Below are 22194 nucleotides of genomic sequence, written 5' to 3' on the forward strand. Positions count from 1 at the left end.
GTTCGCTTCTCATTACATCACTTGGATTGTGAGTTAAGCTTGGGAAGCTCCCTGGAGTTAGTCACTGATGATCTGATCTTGTCATTTGTTTCCTCCAATATATTGGGTAATAACATTAGTTGCATTTAAAAAACAAGAAAAATAGAAGTAAAATCTCAATGAAGTTCACTGATTTAGGATAACCACTGTTTACCAATGTAGCTGATGCATAGAGTGATAGAATAGTAGCAAATGTATTTAAATCTCAGGATGAAGAAACTTTTCTTTTTGTAGTTTCAGAAATGTGGTCTAAGGAATATGGATAAAATGAGTGTGGAGGAAAATGTCTAGTTTCCTTGGACTTTTTAAAAATGCTTGTTTTACTTCAAAGTTTATAGAAAAGCATTTGCTGAAAGTCCACTGTGTGTAGGATGTTGTCCTAGGTTCTGTGAAAAAAATAATAAAAAAGTTTTTATTGAGATTTATTACTTACCATTTGAATTTCTCAAACTCCTAGAAATACAGAGAAAAACAACTTTAAATTTTAAAACACAACAATCTTGAAGTTGCAAAAGTAAGGCATTGAATGAGAATAATTGAATATGTAGCACATTAAAAAATGTGAAATGCAGTTCAAAGTATATTCATAACACTTTAAAATTCCTTGTGGATGGAAATCCATTTCCCTGCTTCCGTTGAAATGCTTGATCTGCCAAAACTAGATTAGCCAAAGCACTAAGGCGTCGTTAAAGTATGGAAATCCAGTATTTTGCCAAATCCTAACACAGATGGGAAAAATAAGTACCAACCCCCACACCTTCTTGAGCCCTTTGCCATTTGGGTTCATAGTTCTTACAGGCCTGATTTGCTGATTCCTGGCTTATTTTTCCTGCAGTGTTTGTTAAATCAGTTTCTCCAGTACAATAAATTGCCCTGAAAGAGCAAGACAGTTTGCTTTGGAAACCAAATGAACTCTTTCAGGTCACTTGGTGTCTTGTGATACAATTTATTTGAAACTGTATTTTGCAATATGGAAATATTTAGGAAAATTAGTAAACTAGAGATGATATGTATAATTTGACTCAGAGAGTCACTCACGTTTTTACTTCTTTGTAGCTTTGAAATCATTGAAAGGGGACATAAAAAAGAGAAGAGGAGAAAGATTGTGCTGGAAAGGATGTTTCTGAGATGAGTTAGGAGTGGTGGCTGAGAAGCTGGGCATCTTGAAAGCCCAAATTGGTTTCAGACCATAACTCCTACAACCTGCAGGTCTGAGGCTTTTGCAGAAAGCTGATTGATGGTAGCTGCTGTCTTGGGATGACCAGTTCAGGCTCTGAGATTGACTGATCAGTCAAGCAATTTGGATTTGGGCCCCGGGATCAGAAATTGCACAAAGGATGATGGCAGCAGTGAGTAGAGTGAATTTCATAAGTTGTCATGATTCTCTTGAAGCACTCGTCCTGGGTCTCTGTGCAGCCTTGAACTGAATACCATTGAATTCCACCTGGGGGAAACAAGAGGTCATGGTAGATGAACCCCTTGGCAGGTACAACCTACCCGGCCTCAGTTGCTTCAGATAACTAACAGGTTAAAAAAACAAAGACAGGGCTTCCCTGGTGGCGCCGTGGTTGAGAGTCTGCCTGCCGATGCATGGGACGCGGGTTCGTGCCCCGGTCCGGGAAGATCCCACATGCCGCGGAGCGGCTGGGCCCGTGAGCCATGGCCGCTGAGCCTGTGTGTCCGGAGCCTGTGCTCCACAACGGGAGAGGCCACAACAGTGAGAGGCCCGCGTACCTCAAAAAACAACAAAAACAAAACCCAAAGACAAAGGAAAACAAAGCAAAAACTCTAGGTCTACCAGGATACAATCATCTTGCCTTTTGAGAACTCCCACCTTAAGTTATTCTAGTTGTGTGCCTTGCAATACAAAAGCTTTGAAATTGTAAAGCCAAATAGCTTTCAAACTCAGTTCATAAAGCTATGCAGTTGCCAGTTTCTGTGTAGAAACTTCTGAAATGTTAGCTTTTTAGAAACTTCCTAATAATCATCCCCCAGTTTTGCCAGGTCATGAGTCATTCAAAGGGCTGAATCCACAGAAGGGTCATTTAGATGTGTAAGGGCTTTTTAGGAATGGAGGTGTGTCGTTGACCTCATTTAATTTTCCCCCAATTACAAGTGGTAATGCATGTTCACTGTGGAAAATGTGGACAGTACACAAAAGTGCAAAATAAGTGACAACAATATCCTGTAATCTTAGCATTCCCAGTTTCAGTTGTATGGGGGAGAACACAAATGAGCAATTCTCTAAAGGCAGCAAAACTTGGTTGGAAACTTGAGAAAACAGTAGCCTTTCAACTGTGGGTGATTTTGCTCCCCAACCCAGGACATTAGATAATGCCCATAAACATTTTTGTTGCTACAACTTGGAAGATATTACTGGGATGTAGTGGGTATAGGCTAGCAGTGTGCTAAATATCCTACAATACACAAAATATCCCTGTATAACAAAGAATTATCCTGCCAAAGTGTCAATAGTGTTGACAAACTATTGATAAAACCATCAAAAGCCTAAGTTCCAGTGGTATTTGTTTTGCATCAGCATGCAATGGCAGACTTTTCATGTTAGGGAACTGCTCTTCCCACAACATTGTAGTTATTCCAGGTCCTTGACCCAACCAAGATCTATTGTCAAGATTTTGCTGTATAAGCTTCCAAGCTCTTTCTTATGTGCAGAGTTTTTATGGTAAGTTGACTAGATGGCTATCTGTCCACCTTCAGGAAGAGAAGTCACTGAGAGCTAACATTTCATGGCTCCAGGGGGGCTTGCCCCCTTTCCTCTTCAGTAAGGAAAGGGTTCTTGACTGGTATGGGTGAGAGTCAGAGGGCACTTGGGGCTCAGAGAGGGGACATAGGTTGAACAAAGCTCAAGTAACCCTGTTAAAACCGAAACCCCAGCAGACATGACCCCAAATTTTCTTCCTCTCTCCCAACTGACTTTGATTTCCTCTAATTTTTTTTCTCTGCTTCCATTTCCATAGAGAAATTTAGAGTTTTGCTTTGTGGATTTTTATACATAAGTGGCATACTATACGTACTGTTTTGCAACTGACTTTTTTTCTGCTCAACAATGTTTTAAAGATTTTTTTCATGTTAACGAAGGGATCTGGTTCATTCTAAGTATTACATAGCAATCCATGGTCTGAATATATCATAGTTTAACACCTATAGACAAACATTTAGATAATTTCCGTTACTTTACTATTAAACATAATGCTGCAGTGATAACCTTGATACATGCCTTTTTGTGTTACATGTAAGTATTTCTCTGCAGTAGATGCCAAGAAATAAATTGCTTTGTAGACAACTGTGCTCATTTAAAATTTTAACTGAAATTCACAAATTGTCTTTAAAAAAGTCAAACCAATCTAAACTGTCATTAGAAAATGTATGAGTTCCCGTTTTCCCAATTGTCACAACCCTTGATATTATAAAACTCATAATTTTTAGCAATCTGATGGGTTAAAAATATTATTTCTGTAATTTGTATTTCTTTGATATTTACTGATGGGTTGAGCTGCTTTTTATGTTTTTAGGTTAAGTCATTTATATCTCCTCTTCTGAAAATTGCCTTTCTATTTCTTTAACAAGTGTTTTTTTTTTTTTGATTGTTGTTCTTTTAAAAAATGAGTTTTTTAGAAGTTCTTTATTCTGGGTAGATATTAATATTTTCTTGTTATGTCCCAATTATTTTTGCCCAGTTTATTCCTTATCTTTTATAGTTTTGGGGTTATCATTCATTTCATAAATTTTAAAATACTGATATATTCAAATTTATCATTTCCTTTATGATTTTTGTCTTTTGGATGTTAAGGAGGCCTCCTCTCTTTCAAGCTTAAAATATGTTCTTCAATATTTTCTTCTAATGTTTTCATCTTTTGGATTTTTATGTTTCTCTCTTTAATCCATGTGGGCAAGGCCAGCTTCCTAGGCTTTAAACCTGTGTGATTACACAGAGCCCTGCACTTAGAGGGAAATTATGTATTAATTTTTTGTGAGGATGTGAATGGTGTGAATGAGGCAGTATATAGATTTCTTTAGAAATGTGTGCTCTGGAGTTAAGTACTCACATTTGAATTAGACTACAACACTCCTTAACTGTGTAACATCATGCAAATTTCTTAATCTTTCTCTGCCTCAGATTTCTTATCTTTGGGAATAGCAACAAGATCCAGCTCAAATCATTGATTTATTGGTGTGATGTAATCTAGGTAAAGCCCTTAGTATAGCATGTAGTAAATGCTCAGTGAATGTTTGCTCTTACATAAGGAGTTTTCCTGTGCTTATTTTAGTTAAATGTTTTTAAAGTGTTATGACTTACCTTTAATATGGACCTCTTTTATGCAATACTGTCCAGGTTTTGTTCTGCAGGTTCCAAAGTCCAAAAGACATCCATGGAAGGGGATTGAGAGGTTGCATGATCTACAAATCACACCTCCAACACCTCCAAATACAGGACAGAAAAAATAAGGGAAAAATAGAGATGGACACCAGAGTCAGAAAAAAAAGACAGAGAGAAAAGAGAAATCCAAAAATAAAGCAATGATTTTCAACTTTAAAAAGTATGCAGTATTTTATAAATTGATTCTAAAAAGTCACATAAATTTAAAATATTTTTATTTGGAGAATTTAATAGGGGGAATTTCATAACATATGCTACATTAAAGAACTAGAAGCACTCTGAACTGATACTAATAAAAAAATGAAGCCAGATGGGCTAAACAACTTTGTTGGTTAAAATGTATTCAGTTCCTCAGAGCCTAATTAAATCAAACCAAAGTTATTTAGCCAGAATATTTAATTTCAGCCATTTATCCACTGTTAGGTCTTCATTTCCATGTCTAAGGAAGAACATTATATATAGTAGGTTCTCTGTATTTATTGTTTGATTAATATTTACATATTAGTAATCTTCAGTACTCAAATTCAGTGGCTTAAAAGTGTTATTTATTTTGGTTATGTAGAAATAGCCCAGAGATTTTTGACTTTGGTCAACGTAGATAACATTGGAAGACATTAACTGGAAGATCACTTTCCAAATCTGACTATGCATCAGATTTACTTAAGCAGTTAAAATGAACACAGATTTCCACAGCCTCCACAGAACCTGAGTTAGAATCAATAAGAGGTGGGGCCCAGGAACCTGTACTTTAGATATCCAGAAACAGTGGAGGGCGTGTGATTTGAATGTAGATGTCTGGACCAGTTTTTGAGAACCACTGGTTCTATTGAATTCAGGAATCTCCTTTATAATAACCCCTGTAGGAGGCCTTGCCTAGTGATGGAGAGCTCATCATGATTAAACCAGTTCAGATTGTTAAAGAATTCTTCTGAAATTGAGCTGAAATTTGTCTTAATGTTCATAGTTCCAATCTTTTAATATATGAGAACCATTGCTGTTCCACCCCTATTCACTGGTTAACTCTAAAGAAGAGTTTACTAAATATTTTGTGCAATGTATTTTATATCTCTGACATATTGGGGATTAGAAGAGATCACTTTTAATAGAAAATAGTCTGGCTGATGAAGCTAATTAACCTCTGTTGACTATTCTCCCCAGCTTCAAACTCATCTAAAGATATTTTGGAAATATCACATTGGTTTTCTCATTGAGCATGACAGAATTTCAATCCATAATCAATGATCAACCAGCAAATATTTTTTAAAGAACTAAGCTTATGCCAAGGACTCTGCTAAGCAATTTACATTTCCCACAATAAATCTTTCAGGCAGGTATTATAGTTGCCCACATTTCACATAAAGGAAAACTGAGGCCTTAAGATTTTAAATAGCTCACTCCAGCGGCGGAGACAGGAGTTGAAAGAGGTCTGTTGAAATCCAAACCCCTTGTTTTTAGCAAGCACACTATGTCACTGAAGTTGCCTACCTTTGTGTATCCCAAACCTTCTGATGTAACCTTCTTCTTGCTGGAGATTTTGACTCTTCCAAGATTCAGGGTCAGTCTCCTGCCCAGAATACTAGGGCTGCTTGCTTCTTCAAGTCATGCCTAAGGGAGTTTTCCTCCTGGACTCGTGATTTCTCGATTCATAACTTTTCCTTAGTGATCCACTACATAGCTCAGACCTTGGTGCCAGTGCCCGCCCTGCCCCCGGTGGAGAGCTTATATGATGCCAGATCTTTCTCTGCCATGCCTAAGGCCCCTGGACTGTTTTCCTGGATGAGATCTGCTCTAGTTTCTTTCTCTCCCTCTCAGATGGTCCTTCTTCCTTCTGATTCCACACCCAATATCCACAGCCTTCTTCCTAAAATCTTGGCCCTGACATTCTTTACTACAGCTGAAGACGATGCCTTAACTTTTAGGCTTCCTGCTGACTGTATTTGTTCCATTGCATGAATACTTATAAATATGTTCACAGATCCATTTCCTTTCTCCCAGTCTCTTTTTGTCTGAAAATTTATTGTTGGTTTTATTAATATAACTAACATATGATATATTCCAATTTGACAACTAAATTTAAAGTTTCAGGTTTTATGTTAAATTAATAGTTTCCTCACATGATTAATTCTGAAGTATCCTATTCTACTTTATGATCTTATTGTGGGGAAAATCTACTAGACTATATTTAATTACTCAAATGCATATTATAAATATATATGTAATTATTTAAACATTATAAATCATGATGATGGTGATCTTTTTAAAATAACCATCCCTTACTTCATGGACCCTCCTTACTTCAAAATTTCTCTTTAGGCTGAATTTTCTTCTTTTACCCTCACATCTTCCTTGTATATTCAACAAAATTAATGCAGTCTCCTGCCTGAGTCATTTTTTTCATGATATCCAAGACAGGGAAGATGTTCTCTTGAAATTTTTCATCTATTCCTATGTCCCCTTCCACATTCTTTACAGAAGAGAAGTGTAAAGACTTAAAATGCAGCAGAGACCCAAGCAGTTTGAGTTTGTGCCTGCCCTTTCTGCAAGGGGTAATCAAAACTCTATTGCACATTGTATATAGTAATGAGGGTAGTGTGGGAAGCAGAGACTACAAACAAGTGGTCCAGGGGCTAGACCTGGTCAGTTTAATTTGCATACTGCTTTCAAAATGTTAACATTTAAAAAGTTGGGAGAGTTTTCGTGCAAACCTGAATATCTGGCTTCTCCTGAAGAATCAGATTTGGCAGTGTTCGGCTCTCCTTTCTCCATGTCAGCTGGGTACTGGCTGCCCTCCTCTGGTTTTGTTACTGGATGATCCCCCCACCCCCACCCCCATTTATATTATCTGACCAAACACTTAAGGCATTTGAGATGGTGATCCCAGTATTAGGTACCAAAAGTCTCTAAGTCTCAGTATTAGAATTTTATTTACCTCTGGGATACCTTTTGGATTCTTCCTACTGACATGTGGTCTCCAGACCAACAGCATCAGCATCACTTGGAAGCTTGTTGGAAATGCAGACTCTCAGGCCCTACACCTGACCTGCTGCATCAGATTGTGCATTTTAACAAGATCCCCAGGCGACTCATATGTACATTAAATCTTCTGACTCTAAGAGACCCTGCCCTGTTAACCCCTGGGTTCAGCATAGAGCAGCCATCTTCATTAACCATATTACCATTTCATTGGGAAGGAGAATTCCCATGTGCTTGAACATGCCTGTTTGGAGATATTACCTTCATGAACATCTACCTAATTTGAAGGGCCTTAGGAATTCTGTAAAAGGGATTGAAAGCTCTCTGTTATGTGGTTCTTTTATAAATGAAGGAATATTATATAGTTGGTAGTGATGAGCACATAGAAAAAGTGCTGGGAGAGCCTTGTCTATGCTTATTTGGTCTAATTAATTCATTTTTGGGGTCATATTTATAAGGGCTTCCTGCCTAGATTGATTAGTTCCAGCTTAGTGATAATAATAGCAACATGTGGACCACCATCTACCAGCTCAGTTTACTCATGTATAAAATGGGAAATAATAGCATTTAGCTCATAGGATTGTCATGTGGATTCAGTGCATTCATACAAATAAAATATATTTAGACCAGTACCTGGCATATAGTAAATGCTGAATAAATGTTACCTCATTGTTATTTAAGGGTTTACTCAGGCTTTGTTTTAAGGACCTTTAGTACTTTATTTAAGGCCACCCTCCACTTATATTGTAATTCTGCAATTTCTTGAGTAACTTTTCCTCTTTTTTGATTGATGTTTTCTTAATGACTTACCACCTAAGAGGCAGAATAAGATAAAAGCACCACCGAAGACAATCCTTCTCATTCTGAGATTTCTAGCCAAAAAAGAAGATGGATGGAAAGACATGTACCACCATTAAATCTTTCCTAGGGAAGTAATGAAGTTGTACATTTGTTAGCTATTATAAAAAGGGAAATCACGAAATAAGTTTCATTTCTTTCACTAAGAAACTATAAAGAAATTCATTTTGTGAAGGAGGAAAAACAGTGTATCTGTCTATGTCAAAAATTCACCATAAAACTTTTCTTAGTTCCAGAACATTTTAAGTTTAGCTGTCTTCTTATTATCAAATACCATTCCCTCCCTTAATAATTTCCCTGAATTGCAAAAATAGGAAATAATATAGATAACGTTTCTAGAATAATATTGTGTTAAAAATACTCTTAATTATTAGCCAAAAAATTTTTATTTATGCTTCCTCATAAACTACTGCTTTCATTGCAAATGATCATATTTAGAAGGAAAGTATTTATATCATAGTTAACAATAGTTAACACTTATTAAAATGAAGAGAAAGAAATTGTCAGATTGGCTAAAATATAACAGTTCAGTTATGTATAACTTACCTGCCTTCTTCATAAATGTACTGTGGGAATTTTCTAGGTCTGAACTTCTTTAAAAGATAACAAGTAAAATTTCTGATGTAATAAAGTTCGTTATAACTGAAACCAACAAGTCTTTGATCCTCTAGATTCCAAACAGTTTAAACAGTAAAATTTGCCCAAGTAAACAGGAAAAATTTTCACCACAACACTCTGAACTACATGGAACTTAATTGCTTTATTTATGAAATTAACGTAATAAGACTAAGTCAGGCATTTGTTAAACTAATTAACTGTAAATATGGCTAAAGATTTCTATGTTCACTATGCTACAGATTAATTAGTTCACATACATATAGCCATGTGGGCATTCTATCAGTTCATTATATAAAGTACTTGATCCTGGTATTTTTAAAAATGCCATGTAATCTTTATAATAGAACTTGGTGCATTCAGAAAGCAATTTGATTTTTTTTTAACATCTTTACTGGAATATTATTGCTTTACAATGGTGTGTTAGTTTCTGCTTTATAACAAAGTGAATCCGCTATGCATATACATATATCCCCATATCTTGTCCCTCTTGCGTCTCCCTCCTCCCCACCCTATCCCAACCCTCTAGGTGGTCACAAAGCACAGAGCTGATCTCCCTGTGCTATGTGGCTGCTTCCCACTAGCTATCTATTTTACATTTGGTAGTGTATATATGTCCATGCCACTCTCTTAGTTCATCCCAGCTTACCCTTCCCCTCCCCATGTCCTCAAGTCCATTCTCTACATCTGTGTCTTTATTCCTGTTCAACCCCTAGGTTCTTCAGAATGACTTTCTTTTTTTTTTTTTTTAGATTCCACATATATGTGTTAGCATATGGTATTTGTTTTCTTAATTTTTTTTAACATCTTTATTGGAGTATAATTGCTTTACAATCGTGTGTTAGTTTCTGCTTTAAAACAAAGTGAATGAGCTATACATATACATATATCCCCATATCTCCTCCCTCTTGTGTCTCCCTCCCACCCTCCCTATCCCACCCCTCCAGGTGGTCACAAAGCACCGAGCTGATCTCCCTGTGCTATGCGGCTACTTCGCACTAGCTATCTATTTTACATTTGGTAGTGTATATATGTCCATGCCACTCTCTCACGTTGTCCCAGCTTACCCTTCCAACTCCCCATGTCCTCAAGTCCATTCTCTACATCTGCGTCTTTATTCCTGTTCTGCCCCTAGGTTCTTCAGAACCATTTTTTTTTTTTTTTTTAGATTCCATATATAGGTGTTAGCATACGGTATTTGTTTTTCTCTTTCTGACTTACTTCACTCTGTTTGACAGACTCTAGGTCCATCCACCTCACTACAAATAACTCAATTTCGTTTCTTTCTATGGCTGAGTAATATTCCATTGGATATATGTGCCACATCTTCTTTATCCATTCATCTGTTGATGGACACTTAGGTCACTTCCATGTCCTGGCTATTGTGAATAGAGCTGCAATGAACATTTTGGTACATGACTCTTTTTGAATTATTGTTTTCTCAGGGTATATGCCCAGTAGTGGGATTGCTGGGTCATATGGTAGTTCTATTTGTAGTTTTTTAAGGAACTTCCATACTGTTCTCCATAGTGGCTGTACCAATTCACATTCCCACCAGCAGTGCAAGAGTGTTCCCTATTCTCCACACCTCTCCAGCATTTATTGTTTCTAGATTTTTTGATGATGGCCATTCTGACTGGTGTGAGGTGATATCTCATTGTAGTTTTGATTTGCATTTCTCTAATGATTAGTGATGTTGAGCATTCTTTCATGTGTTTGTTGGCAGTCTATATATCTTCTTTGGAGAAATGTCTATTTAGGTCTTCTGCCCATTTTTGGATTGGGTTGTTTGTTTTTTTGTTATTGAGCTGCATGAGCTGCTTGTAAATTTTGGAGATTAATCCTTTGTCAGTTGCTTCATTTGCAAATAGTTTCTCCCATTCTGAGGGCTGTCTTTTGGTCTTGTTTATGGTTTCCTTTGCTGTGCAAAAGCTTTGAAGTTTCTCGTGCCCCGGTCCGGGAAGATCCCACACGCCACGGAGCGGCTGGGCCCGTGAGCCATGGCCGCTGAGCCTGCCCGTCCAGAGCCTGTGCTCCGCAATGGGAGAGGCCACGACAGTGAGAGGCCCGCGTACCGCAAAAAAAAAAAAAAAAAAAAAAGCTTTGAAGTTTCATTAGGTCCCATTTGTTTATTTTTGTTTTTATTTCCATTTCTCTGGGAGGTGGGTCCAAAAGGATCTTGCTGTGATTTATGTCATAGAGTATTCTGCCTATGTTTTCCTCTAAGAGTTTGATAGTTTCTGGCCTTACATTTAGGTCTTTAATCCATTTTGAGCTTATTTTTGTATATGGTGTTAGGGAGTGATCTAATCTCATACTTTTACATGTCCCTGTCCAGTTTTCCCAGCACCACTTATTGAAGAGGCTGTCCTTTCTCCACTGTATATTCCTGCCTCCCTTATCAAAGATAAGGTGACCATATGTGCGTGGGTTTATCTCTGGGCTTTCTATCCTGTTCCATTGATCTATCTTTCTGTTTTTGTGCCAGTACCATACTGTCTTGATTACTGTAGCTTTGTAGTATAGTCTGAAGTCAGGGAGCCTGATTCCTCCAGCTCCGTTTTTCGTTCTCAAGATTGCTTTGGCTCTTCGGGGTCTTTTGTGTTTTCATACAAATTGTGAAATTTTTTATTCTAGTTCTGTGTGCCACATTTTCTTTATCCATTCATCTGTCGATGGACATTTAGGTTGTTTCCATGTCTTGGCTACAGTGCTGCTATGAACATAGGGGTGCATGTATCTTTTTGAATTATAGTTTTGTCTGGATATGTGCCCAGGAGTGGGATTGCAGGATCATATGGCAACTGGGGACCTGCCATACTGTTTTCCATAACGGCTACAGCAACTTACATTCCCACCTTGGCATATTCATTTTTCAATTCCCAGTGCTTAGCCTGCAGTGTGCCTAGGCCATAATAAGCTCTCAGTTAATGCCAGTTTTCTTCAATCCCCTCTGGACGTTTTCCTTTTGCTCACATACCTTCCTTGTAAGTTTGTATTTGGCCCTGAGGAACCACTATTAGAAAAGTATTTCCTTGAATCAAGGTGACATTATCTGGTTAGTCAATCTGTAAACATATGTTTACACAAATATAAACTCTTAGGTATTAATTATGAGGATATTTTCCTTGATATATATTATCTATATCTCCTTTCCTTTAATGAGGTTTTTTTTCGAGTCTCTAATTGATATCTGTAGGAAGTAGATTTTGGTGAAAGCAATCAATATGGAAAGTGGGGCCCTGAAAGTAGCCACTGGGGGTCTTGGAGTTTCGGGATAAAATTTTCCATCTGAGATGCCCTAAGAAAGGTGACTGGATGCAAAATAATGATACTCAAATCAATAGCAGTACATACTGTATAATTCCATGAAACATATGAAATTCAAGAACAGGCAACATGAGTCTATAGTGATTGGATGGAATAGTGGTTGACTCTGGGAAGGAGGATGGACTTGAGAAGGGGCTTCAGAAAACTTTCTAGGGTGAAATGAAAATGTTCTGTATTTGATCTGGGCAGTAGACATGTGTTTATGCAAATGTAAAATGATACTGAGCTGTACATCTTAGATTTGTACATTTTCCTGAATAATACCTTCAGGGGTTATATGTTTTCATTACCCTCTTCATTAGGGATAAATCAGTGGGAGTGTTTTGCAAGCACCTCTATATGAATTAGGTTTTTACTGAATTGTGTAAAGGGAGTGGCATTATTCAATAAATGTTTATTCAGTTTCTACTATACTCCAGACATACTGATTTCAATTTTTTTTCTAAATCATTCTGGTAGAAAAGCGAAAGTTAAGTTGGCAAAGGTGAGACTGGAAGCAGAGAGAAAGTTAGGAAAGTGTTGTATTAGCTCTGTCAAGAGATGATAAAACCTGGAACCAGGGCAGAAGCAGGAGGGATGAAAAAGGGGAAATGAATGAGAGAAATGCTAAGAATTAAGTGTTCACTATCTTAATGCTAATGGTCTTGAGTCAAGGAATACCTTAGTCCTAACTCTCTCTACTATAGCACTCCAGTTAACACCCTTTAAAAGAATTATCTCTTTATATTCTCTCTCACTAGATTGTTATCTACCTGAGTGAAGAAATGCCAACTTGGTATCTCCAGCTTCTAGTAGGATGCCCGGCACATAATAGGTGTTTGATAAATGTTTGACAAATGAATGAGATATCTTTGGTGGAAGGAGGATCAGAGGAAAGAATCTCAGAGTAGTATGGGGGTAAGAGGTTGTGAGAAGGATAAGGGACATTGAGTGACAAGGATGAACAATGTGGTTGGATGGACTCTCCTTGGGCTGCTGTAGACTGAGGTCCAAGGTGCTGATTAAGGCTTGAGGAGATGAGCAAACTGATTTTTTCTAGGGGTTGTTTTTCTGTCTCCTAAGATAGTTCTCCCCTGGCAGTAAGAAGGAAGAAGTAGCTGGTCTCTAGGATGCACCCTTCTGAATGAAATCCTAGAATCCAAACTAGCTACAAGTCCAGAGTTTTTAAGGTTGGATAGGCTGGAGCACCTTGGGAGAGCTCTATCCAGGCAAATCAGGACAGGATTGTCTGCCTCCATGGATGGTCACCTCTGTGGTAATACAAAGACACTTAATGACCTTAAATAATTCACTTCATCATCCTGAGCCTTGATCTCCTCATCTCTATAACTAGGGGCTAGATTATAATGTTCTATGGTTCTACTGGTTCAAAAGCTTGGTAGCTGCATTTTAGTTCTCCATGTAGAGAGCAGAAGGAAGAACTCTAAAACCACAACTTAGATAAAACCTCCTTAGTAGCAGGAAAGGACGTTTTGTATTCTATGAACGTTGATTTCTCACCATAGTAAGAGGCGTGTATATGCATATAAGGGGGCTGGTACCTGTCACCATGGACACATAGATACAGACACTGCAGAGTACCACTAGTGAGTCACATTTAAGGTGCTCTCCTCTGTTTTCTGGTAGATTTTGTGATGAAGAGAAATGTGAAGGTGCATAATTTTACATTATGCCCAGGAGGGTAAAATCAGGGTTAAAAAGTGCTCTCATACTTTTGAAGATGATTTACCTGTGGAGCCATTGTCATCCTAATCTCTGCTAAGGACTAATGCTGAATTATATTACTTTGAAGCTAGAAAACATTACCAGCAACCTGCTTAGGGATAGAAACATTTTTATTCCCATTTGGGGAAATTCAGAGAGCTTACAAGATTTCCTTAACATGACACATTGAGTAAATGAAGATCTGGGACAAAAAACAACCAAGCGTCCTCATGCTTCATGAGGTTGCTTCCTAAAATACAAATAGAGTCTGAACTTCCTTTACGGGTGACAGAGATGTTACAGTAGTAAATGAATGTTATAATTTATATGCAATAATAACTAGAATTTATAGCAGTTTAAGATTCTAAACCAAACTTTAGATATTGCCATTTATTCCTTTATTCAGTAATTACTTATTGATCTCCTACTATGCATCAGATACTGAATAGTTAAAGCAAAAGCAAAAAAAAAGATAAACAGTAGCTTGCCCTCATGCAGCTTGTATTCTGTTGAGAGAGAGAGAAAATCAGAAAGTAAATATACATACATATAAACAAATTAAATAATATCAAATAATGATAAATGATATAAGAAAATAAAATAGGGAAATGTGATAGAGAGTGATGACAGATAAGAAATATCTATCAGAGTCCCATCAAGTGTTATGGATTGAATTGTGTTCTTCCAAAATTTATATGAAATCCTACCCCTGTACCTCAGACTGTGACCTTATTTGGAAATAGGGTCATTGTAGATGTAATTAGTTAAATCACATCATTAGAGTAATTCCTAATTCAATACGACATGAAGGAGAAATTTGGACACAGAGACACACAGGGAGAACATCATGTGAAGATGAAGGCAGAGATTGGGATGATGACTTTATAAGCCAAGGAATGCCAAAGATTGCCAGCAAACCATGATTAGCTAGCGGAGAGGCATAGGACAGATTCTCCCTCACAGGTCTCAGAAGGAGCCAACCCCGTCCGCACCTTGGTCTTGGACATCTAACTTCCAGAACTGTGATATAACAGTTTATGAATAATAACTTTCTGTTGTGTAAGCCACCCAGTTTGTGGTACTTTGTTATGGCATCCCTATCCGACTATTACATCAGGAAATGGATGGAGCACTCAAGGTAAAAGAGATTTTAATGAAGGAAAACCAGCAATGGATGATGAAACACCCCAGACCCCAAAATAGGAAGTGACTAAAACTCCTGAGCCTGAAGGGATGAAGGGAAGGAGCCATTAGTGGAAACTCATGGGAGGTGATAGCTATAGAACTTTGGTAAAAAAAAATGGCCACCACCAACCAACAACTCAGCATTGGGAGAATCAGGGATATACCCAGATCCTTCTTTCCTTCTGCACTTCTGTTTCCTGCCATTGCTTCCCATTGGCAAAACCCAATAGAAAGAGAGAGCAAAGAGGCCTGGTTGATGTATTCTATGAAGGTCAGCTTTCTGAGGGACAGGTTAGAATGGAGAAGAGTAGACAGGATATCTGGAGGAACAAACGAGGACTATTTAGGAGGGGTTAGAGAAGGTCTTTTTTGAGGATATGGCATTTGAGCTGAAAACTCAATGAAGCAGTGATCATAGGGAAGTGTGTTCCTGCAGAGGGAACGGTAGGTGTAAAGACCCTGAGGTGGGAATGAACTAAGTAATTTGAGAAACAAGAAGGAGAGCCAGAGTGCTCATAGTGTGGTGAATGCAGGGGAGCATGTACTTGGTGAGCTGAGAGCTGGGCAATTGTTGGAACTTTTAGGACCTCATAAGGTGTCAAGAAGAAGGTTAGATTTGTATTGTAATTGTAATGGGAAATAAACAGAGAATTTTAAATGATTGAGATGTGATGTGATTTGCATTTTGAAAGGATCACTTTAACTGTTTTGTGGAGCCTGGTTTTAGGAGGGTGAGTGTAGAAGCAGGGTGCTTGCTTAGGAGGTGATAGCAGTACCCAACTGAGACGTCATGGTGGCTTGGACAAAGGTGGTAGAAAAGAAGGTGGAGCAAAGGGGACAGATTGAGGGTCTATGTTGAAAATAGGGAAGACAGGGCTTGTACTTCAATTTATGTGGGAAGAAAGGAAAACTGAGGAATTAAAGTTGATGTCTGGGTATTTTGGCTTGAGCAATTCAGTGTTTCATATTTACAGAGATAAGGACATCAGGGGAAGAGCAGATTTGAGAGGAAAACTATGAGTTCTGATTGGGATACATTAAGTTTTAAATATCCTATAAACTTCCAAGTAAAGATTTAAAGTACCAGCTGGCAATGAATCTCAAGCTCAGGAGAGAAGTTAGGGCTGGAAATATAAATTAGATGTGTTATTTAAAGCATATATATGAAATTGGCTAGAACTGCCTACTTCAAGATTATATATAGAGAAGAGAGGTCTTTTTCTGGCAATGTGGAAAGCTAGAGATTCTGAAACTCATGCCTGCTGCGTGACATCTAAAAATACTCAACAACAACAAAAAAAACTCTTTTGAAATAATCAAATGAGCCCTTTAAGAAACTAATGAAAATTCTTCAAGGTTAGGAATAAAGAGGAACAGGGCTTCCCTGGTGGCGCAGTAGTTGAGAGTCCACCTGCTGATGCAGGGGACATGGGTTTGAGCCCTGGTCTGGGAGGATCCCACATGCCGCAGAGCAACTGGGCCCGTGCGCCACAACTGCCGAGCCTGCGCGTCTGGAGCCTGTGCTCCGCAGCAGGGGAGGCCGCGACAGTGAGAGGCCGGCGCACCGCGATGAAGAGTGACCCCCGCTCGCCGCAACTAGAGAAAGCCCTCGCACAGAAACAAAGACGCAACACAGCCATAAATAAAAATAGATAGATAAATAAATAAATAAATAAATAATTCTTTAAAAAAAAAAAAGAGGAACAGGAGAACCTGGAGGTAAATGTCGTGGACTGAATATTTGTGTCCTCCCAAAATTCATATTGAATTTGAAGCCTTAGCCCCCAATGTGGGTATATTTGGAGGTGAGGCCTTTGAGGAAGTAATTAAGGTTAAATGAGGTCATAAGCATGCTACCCTGATCTGATAGGATTAGTGTCTTTGTAAAAAGACATTGGAGACCTCCAGCTTCCACCCCCTTCCTCAGTGTGAAGACACAGGGAGAAGGTGGCCGTCTGCAATCCAGGAAAAGGGTCCTCACCAGAAATCAAATCTGCTAGAACATTGATCTTGGACTTTTAGCCTCTAGAACTGTAAGAAAATAAATTGTTGTTTAAGCCACTCAATCTGTAATGTTTTGTTATGGCAGCCTGTGCAGACTAAGACAACAAATGAACCTTGAATCCTTTGCATATATTGAAGCCACTGGATATGGGTGGCCTAGAGCCTTGGAACACAAGGGATATTGGAGACAAAGTCTTGGGTCAGTGTAGGACATAGATTTTACTGGAAACCACCTTACATAAATCCAGGACATAGAAAGAGCTATGCCCTTAGGTAAAGGGTGAACTAGAAAAGGAAAGCTCCTGTCTCAGAAGCAGACAGCAATATTGGGCATAGTACTGAATGGAGATTAAAGAAAAGAACTGTCTCCTCCTAACAATCTCTTTCATATTTGGCTGAATTTATATTATTTTCATGGTCCTAAGAACTACAGGCTAAAGATTGTAGTTTAAAGTAGATACTGGTGTCCTCAGGCACAGAGCAAAATCAACACAAATTCTCCTTAGAGGACTTTTTCTTTGTTTTAGGCCTCAGAGAATTCCCACAAAGTTCAAGCAAATTTAAAACACATGAGAAAACAAGCTACTTTGAACAAAGGTAGCAGAAACAGTAAGCAGAATTAGAATTGTAAGATATTCAAATTTGGAATTACTGTATATAGAATACAGAAAAGTATGTTATTGCTTAACAAAATAAAGGGAGGAAATAAAATCTGACAAAGAAATAAAAGACTACCAAATTGAGCAAGTAGATTGGGAAAAAAGCAAATTGAATTTCCAGGAATAAAACATATACTCTTTAATTAAATATTTAGTGCCATGTAAGAGACACTAGTGGTAGGGTTTACTGATGGGAACAAAATAAACAAAAATATTTGACCTCATACAGCTTACCCTCTAGGTGAGGAAATATATAAAATTTAAAACATAGTGGAAGGGTTCAAGAGCAGACAATTCAAGCTTAAGAAAGAATTAGTGAAATGGAAAATAAATCTAAAGAAGTAACATAGGGCTTCCCTGGTGGCACAGTGGTTGAGAGTCCACCTGCAGGTGCGGGGGACATGAGTTCGTCCCCCGGTCCGGGAGGGTCCCACGTGCTGTGGAGTGGCTGGGCCCGTGGGCCGTGGCCGCTGGGCCTGCGCATCCAGAGCCTGTGCTCTGCAATGGGAGAGGCCACAACAGTGAGAAGGCTGCGTACCGCAAAAAAAAAAAAAAAAAAGTAACATATAATTCTGCCTAGAAATACAAAGGTATGAAAAATGTGACAGAGAGATTAAGTGATAGAGAGGATAAGTAAGAAGGTATAAAAGACAGTAAGTTACAAAAGGAGGTAATAGAATATGTGAAAACCAATTTTCAAAAGTTAATGGTTGATAATTTGTTAAAAGTCATGACTGTCCAGGTTCATATTACAAAACTAAGATGTTAAAAGTGGCCTGAGACAAGAATATACAGTGGAGAAAAGACAGTCTCTTCAATAAGTGGTACTGGGAAAACTGGACAGCTACATGTAAAAGAATGAAATTAGAACACTCCCTAACACCTTACACAAAAATAAACTCAAAATGGATTAAAGACTTAAATATAAGGCCAGACACTATAAAACTCTTAGAGGAAAACATAGGCAGAGTACTCTATGACATAAATCACAGCAAGGTCCTTTTTGACCCACCTCCTAGAGAAATGGTAATAAAAACAAAAATAAACAAATGGGACCTAATAAAACTTAAAAGCTTTTGCACAGCAAAGAAAAACATAAACAAGACAAATAGAGAACCCTCAGAATGGGAGAAATGGGAGAAAATAAATGCAAATAAAGCAACTGACAAAGGATTAACCTCCAAAATTTACAAGCAGCTCAGTATCAAAAAAACAAACAACCTAATCCAAAATTGGGCAGAAGACCTAAATAGACATTTCTCCAAAGAAGATATAGAGATTGCCAACAAGCACATGAAAGGATGCTCAACATCACTAATCATCAGAGAAATGAAAATCAAAACTACCATGAGGTATCACCTCACACCAGTCAGAATGACCATCATCAAAAAATCTACAAACAATAAATGCTGGAGAGGGTGTGGAGAAAAGGGAACCCTCCTGCACTGTTGGTGGGAATGTAAATTGGTGCAGCCACTATGGAGAACAGTATAGTATGGAGGTTCCTTAAAAAACTAAAAAGGGAGTTTTTTAGTTTAGTTGTATGATCCTGCAATCCCACTCCTGGGCATATGTCTGGAGAAAACTCGAATTCAAAAAGATACACACCTCCTAATGTTCATAGCAGCATTATTTACAATAGCCAAGACATGGAAGCAATCTAAATGTCCATCAACAGATGAATGGGTGAAGAAGATGTGGTTTACTGTATATATACAATGAAATATTATTCAGCCATAAAATATAATGAAATAATGCCATTTCCAGCAACATGGATGGACCTAGAGGTTATCATACTAAGTGAAGTAAGTCAGACAAAGACAAATATATGATATCACTTATATGTGGAATCTAAAATATGACACAAATGAACCTATCTGCAAACAGAAACAGACTCACATAGAAAACAAACTTATGGTTGCCAAAGGAGAAAGGGAGGAGGGATAAATTAGGAAGTTGGGATTAATAGATACACACTACTATATATCAGATAGGTACAATATATCAAATAGGACATACATGTAAAATAGATAAACAACAAGGATCTATGGCACAGGGAACTATATTTAATATTTTGTAATAACCTGTAATGGAAAAGAATCTGAAAGAATACACCTGAAACATTGTAAGTCAACTATACTTCAATTTAAAAAGCTCTTAAAAAGAACAACTAAAAGTACTAATAAAACTGACAAACTCCTAATAAAATTATTCAAGAAAAAATAGAATGCAAAAATTAAACAATTATTCGACTGACTGTGGACTTATCAGAAAAACATAAAAGGCCAGAAGATTGTGGGACAATATAATTAAAGTACTAAGAGAAAAGAATTGTCAGACCTGAATTCTACATCCAGCAAAAGGAAATGTCTTTTAGGAATGTAGGCAAAATGGAGACGTTCTCAGGTGAAGAAAAAGCAAGAGACTTGTCACCAGGATACTTATTCTAGAAGAAATTCTGAAATTCTGAGTTCTTCAGACTGGAGGGAAATGATACCTGGGAGAAACTTAGAACATCAAGAATAAAGAAAGAACAACAGAAATAGCAAATATCTGGGTAAATAGTATAGACTATTTTCCTTTCCTTAAGTTCTTTTTTTAAAAAAATTTTTATTTTTTATACAGCAGGTTCTTACTAGTTATCTATTTTATACATATGGGTGTATATGTGTCAATCCCAATCTCCCAATTCATCCCACCACCACCCCCTTCCCCGCTTTCCCCCCTTAAGTTCTTTAAATACATGTGACAGTTGAGCAAAAAGTATTTAACATTGTCCGGTAGAGTTTTCAACATAGTACAAATGATGACTGTAATACAAAGGAGGAAGAGTGAAGGGTTCCATATGGTTGGAAGGCTTTTACATTTTATTTGAGGTGGCAAAATATTAGCTCTAAGTAGATCAAGAAAGGTTTGTATGTTATAATCATGACAGCAACTACTAAAACAATAACACCAAGATGTATAGCCTCCTGGTAATCCTAGAACAAATAGAAAATCAGCAAGGATATAGACCTGGATTTCTTTCAAGTGCACATGGAACATTTGCTAAGACAGATAATATAATTATTCATAAAAGGAATCTTAAAGTTTTAAAAGAAAATATTTATAATGTCAATAGATTTTTGACAAAGGTCAAGAAAGTATAGTGTTTTTCAACAAATGGCGCTGAAACTATTACATGTCCATGCAAAAAAATTCACCTGAACCCATACTTCACACTTCATACAAAAATTAACAGAAATGCATCACAGAGCTAAATATAAAACATAAAATATGTGTACTTTCCACAAGAAAACATAGAAAATCTTTGTGTGAATTGAGAGTTCTTAGACACCAAAAGCATTATCCGTAAAAGAACAAAAACCCTGATAAATTGGACTTAATCAAAACTAAAAACCTCTGTTCTCCAAAAGATAGTCGCAAGAATGAAATGAAAAGTTATAGACTAGGAGAAAATATTTGTAAATTATATGTCTGAGAAAGGACTTGTATTCAGAAAGTATATAAAGAACTCTCAAAACTAAATGGTAAAAAAACAAACAGCCCAGTTAAAAAAAAATAGGCAAGGGATTTGAACAGACACTTTACCAAAGAAGATATACAGATGGCAAATAAGCACATGAAAAGATGCTCACTATCATTAGTCATTAGGAAAATGCAAATCGAAATAATAACTAGAGGCGGGCCCCAGCAGCTCGGGCGGCGGGAGGAGCGGCCGCGGCCAGGTAGCCCAGCTTCGTGAAGGCTCTCGGCGCGCCGCGGCCCTCAGGCAACTGGGACGCGCCCGCCCCGCCGCCACGATGCCCAAGAGGAAGGTCAGCTCCGCCGAGGGGGCGGCGAAGGAGGAGCCCAAGAGCAGATCGACGAGGTTGTCAACTAAACCGGCTCCTGCAAAAGTGAAAACGAAGCCAAAAAAGGCGGCAGGAAAGGATAAATCTTCCGACAAAAAAGTGCAAACAAACGGGAAAAGGGGAGCAAAGGGATAAACAGGCTGAAGTGGCTAACCAAGAGACTAAAGAAGACTTACCTGCAGAAAATGGAGAAAATAAAAATGAGGAGAGCCCAGCTTCTGATGAAGCAGGAGAGAAAGAAGCCAAGTCTGATTAATATCACACACCTGGTCCTATCAGTGGTCCCTGTTTCCCTTCTTGTACAATCCAGAGGAATATTTTTATCAACTATTTTGTAAATGCCAGTTTTTTAGTAGCTCTAGAAACATTTTTTAAAAGGAGGGAATCCCACCTCATCTCATTTTTTAAGTGTAAATGCTTTTTTTTTAAGAGGTGAAATCATTTGCTGGTTGTTTATTTTTTGGTACAACCAGAAAATAGTAGGATATTGAATATGGGAGGCTTTGATTGTCTTGGGTGTCAGCTTAACATTCCACAGATGGAGGGTAGCTTTTATATCCTATAATACAAAGCA

At 37.8% G+C, this 22194-nt stretch overlaps 1 protein-coding gene and 1 pseudogene across 1 annotated transcript; one reads left to right on the plus strand and one right to left on the minus strand.

Annotated features, from left to right (window-relative positions):
- Positions 1–1358: 1358 nt before the first annotated feature.
- On the minus strand, positions 1359–8315 carry C6H9orf57 (chromosome 6 C9orf57 homolog). Its single transcript, XM_060102572.1, has 3 exons — positions 8222–8315; positions 4358–4513; positions 1359–1483 (listed from the first exon to the last, which is right to left on the minus strand). Exons 1-3 carry the CDS (start codon positions 8313–8315, stop codon positions 1359–1361), a joined length of 375 nt encoding a protein of 124 aa, XP_059958555.1.
- Positions 8316–21557: 13242 nt separating this feature from the next.
- Positions 21558–21956, plus strand: LOC132492304 (non-histone chromosomal protein HMG-14-like; annotated as a pseudogene).
- Positions 21957–22194: the final 238 nt, after the last annotated feature.

Source organism: Mesoplodon densirostris, chromosome 6 (assembly GCF_025265405.1).
Source record: "Mesoplodon densirostris isolate mMesDen1 chromosome 6, mMesDen1 primary haplotype, whole genome shotgun sequence".
NCBI lineage: Eukaryota > Metazoa > Chordata > Mammalia > Artiodactyla > Ziphiidae > Mesoplodon > Mesoplodon densirostris.

Coding starts and splice junctions, on each gene's coding strand:
- C6H9orf57 (XM_060102572.1), bottom strand. CDS start 8,315: ATGTCTTTCCATCCATCTTCTTTTTTGGCTAGAAATCTCAGAATGAGA. Junction 4,514..8,221: donor CTTATTCTGCCTCTTAGGTG/GTAAGTCATTAA, acceptor GTCCATCTCTAT/TTTTCCCTTATTTTTTCTGT. Junction 1,484..4,357: donor AAAAGAGGTCCATATTAAAG/GTAAGTCATAAC, acceptor TGTTTCCCCCAG/GTGGAATTCAATGGTATTCA.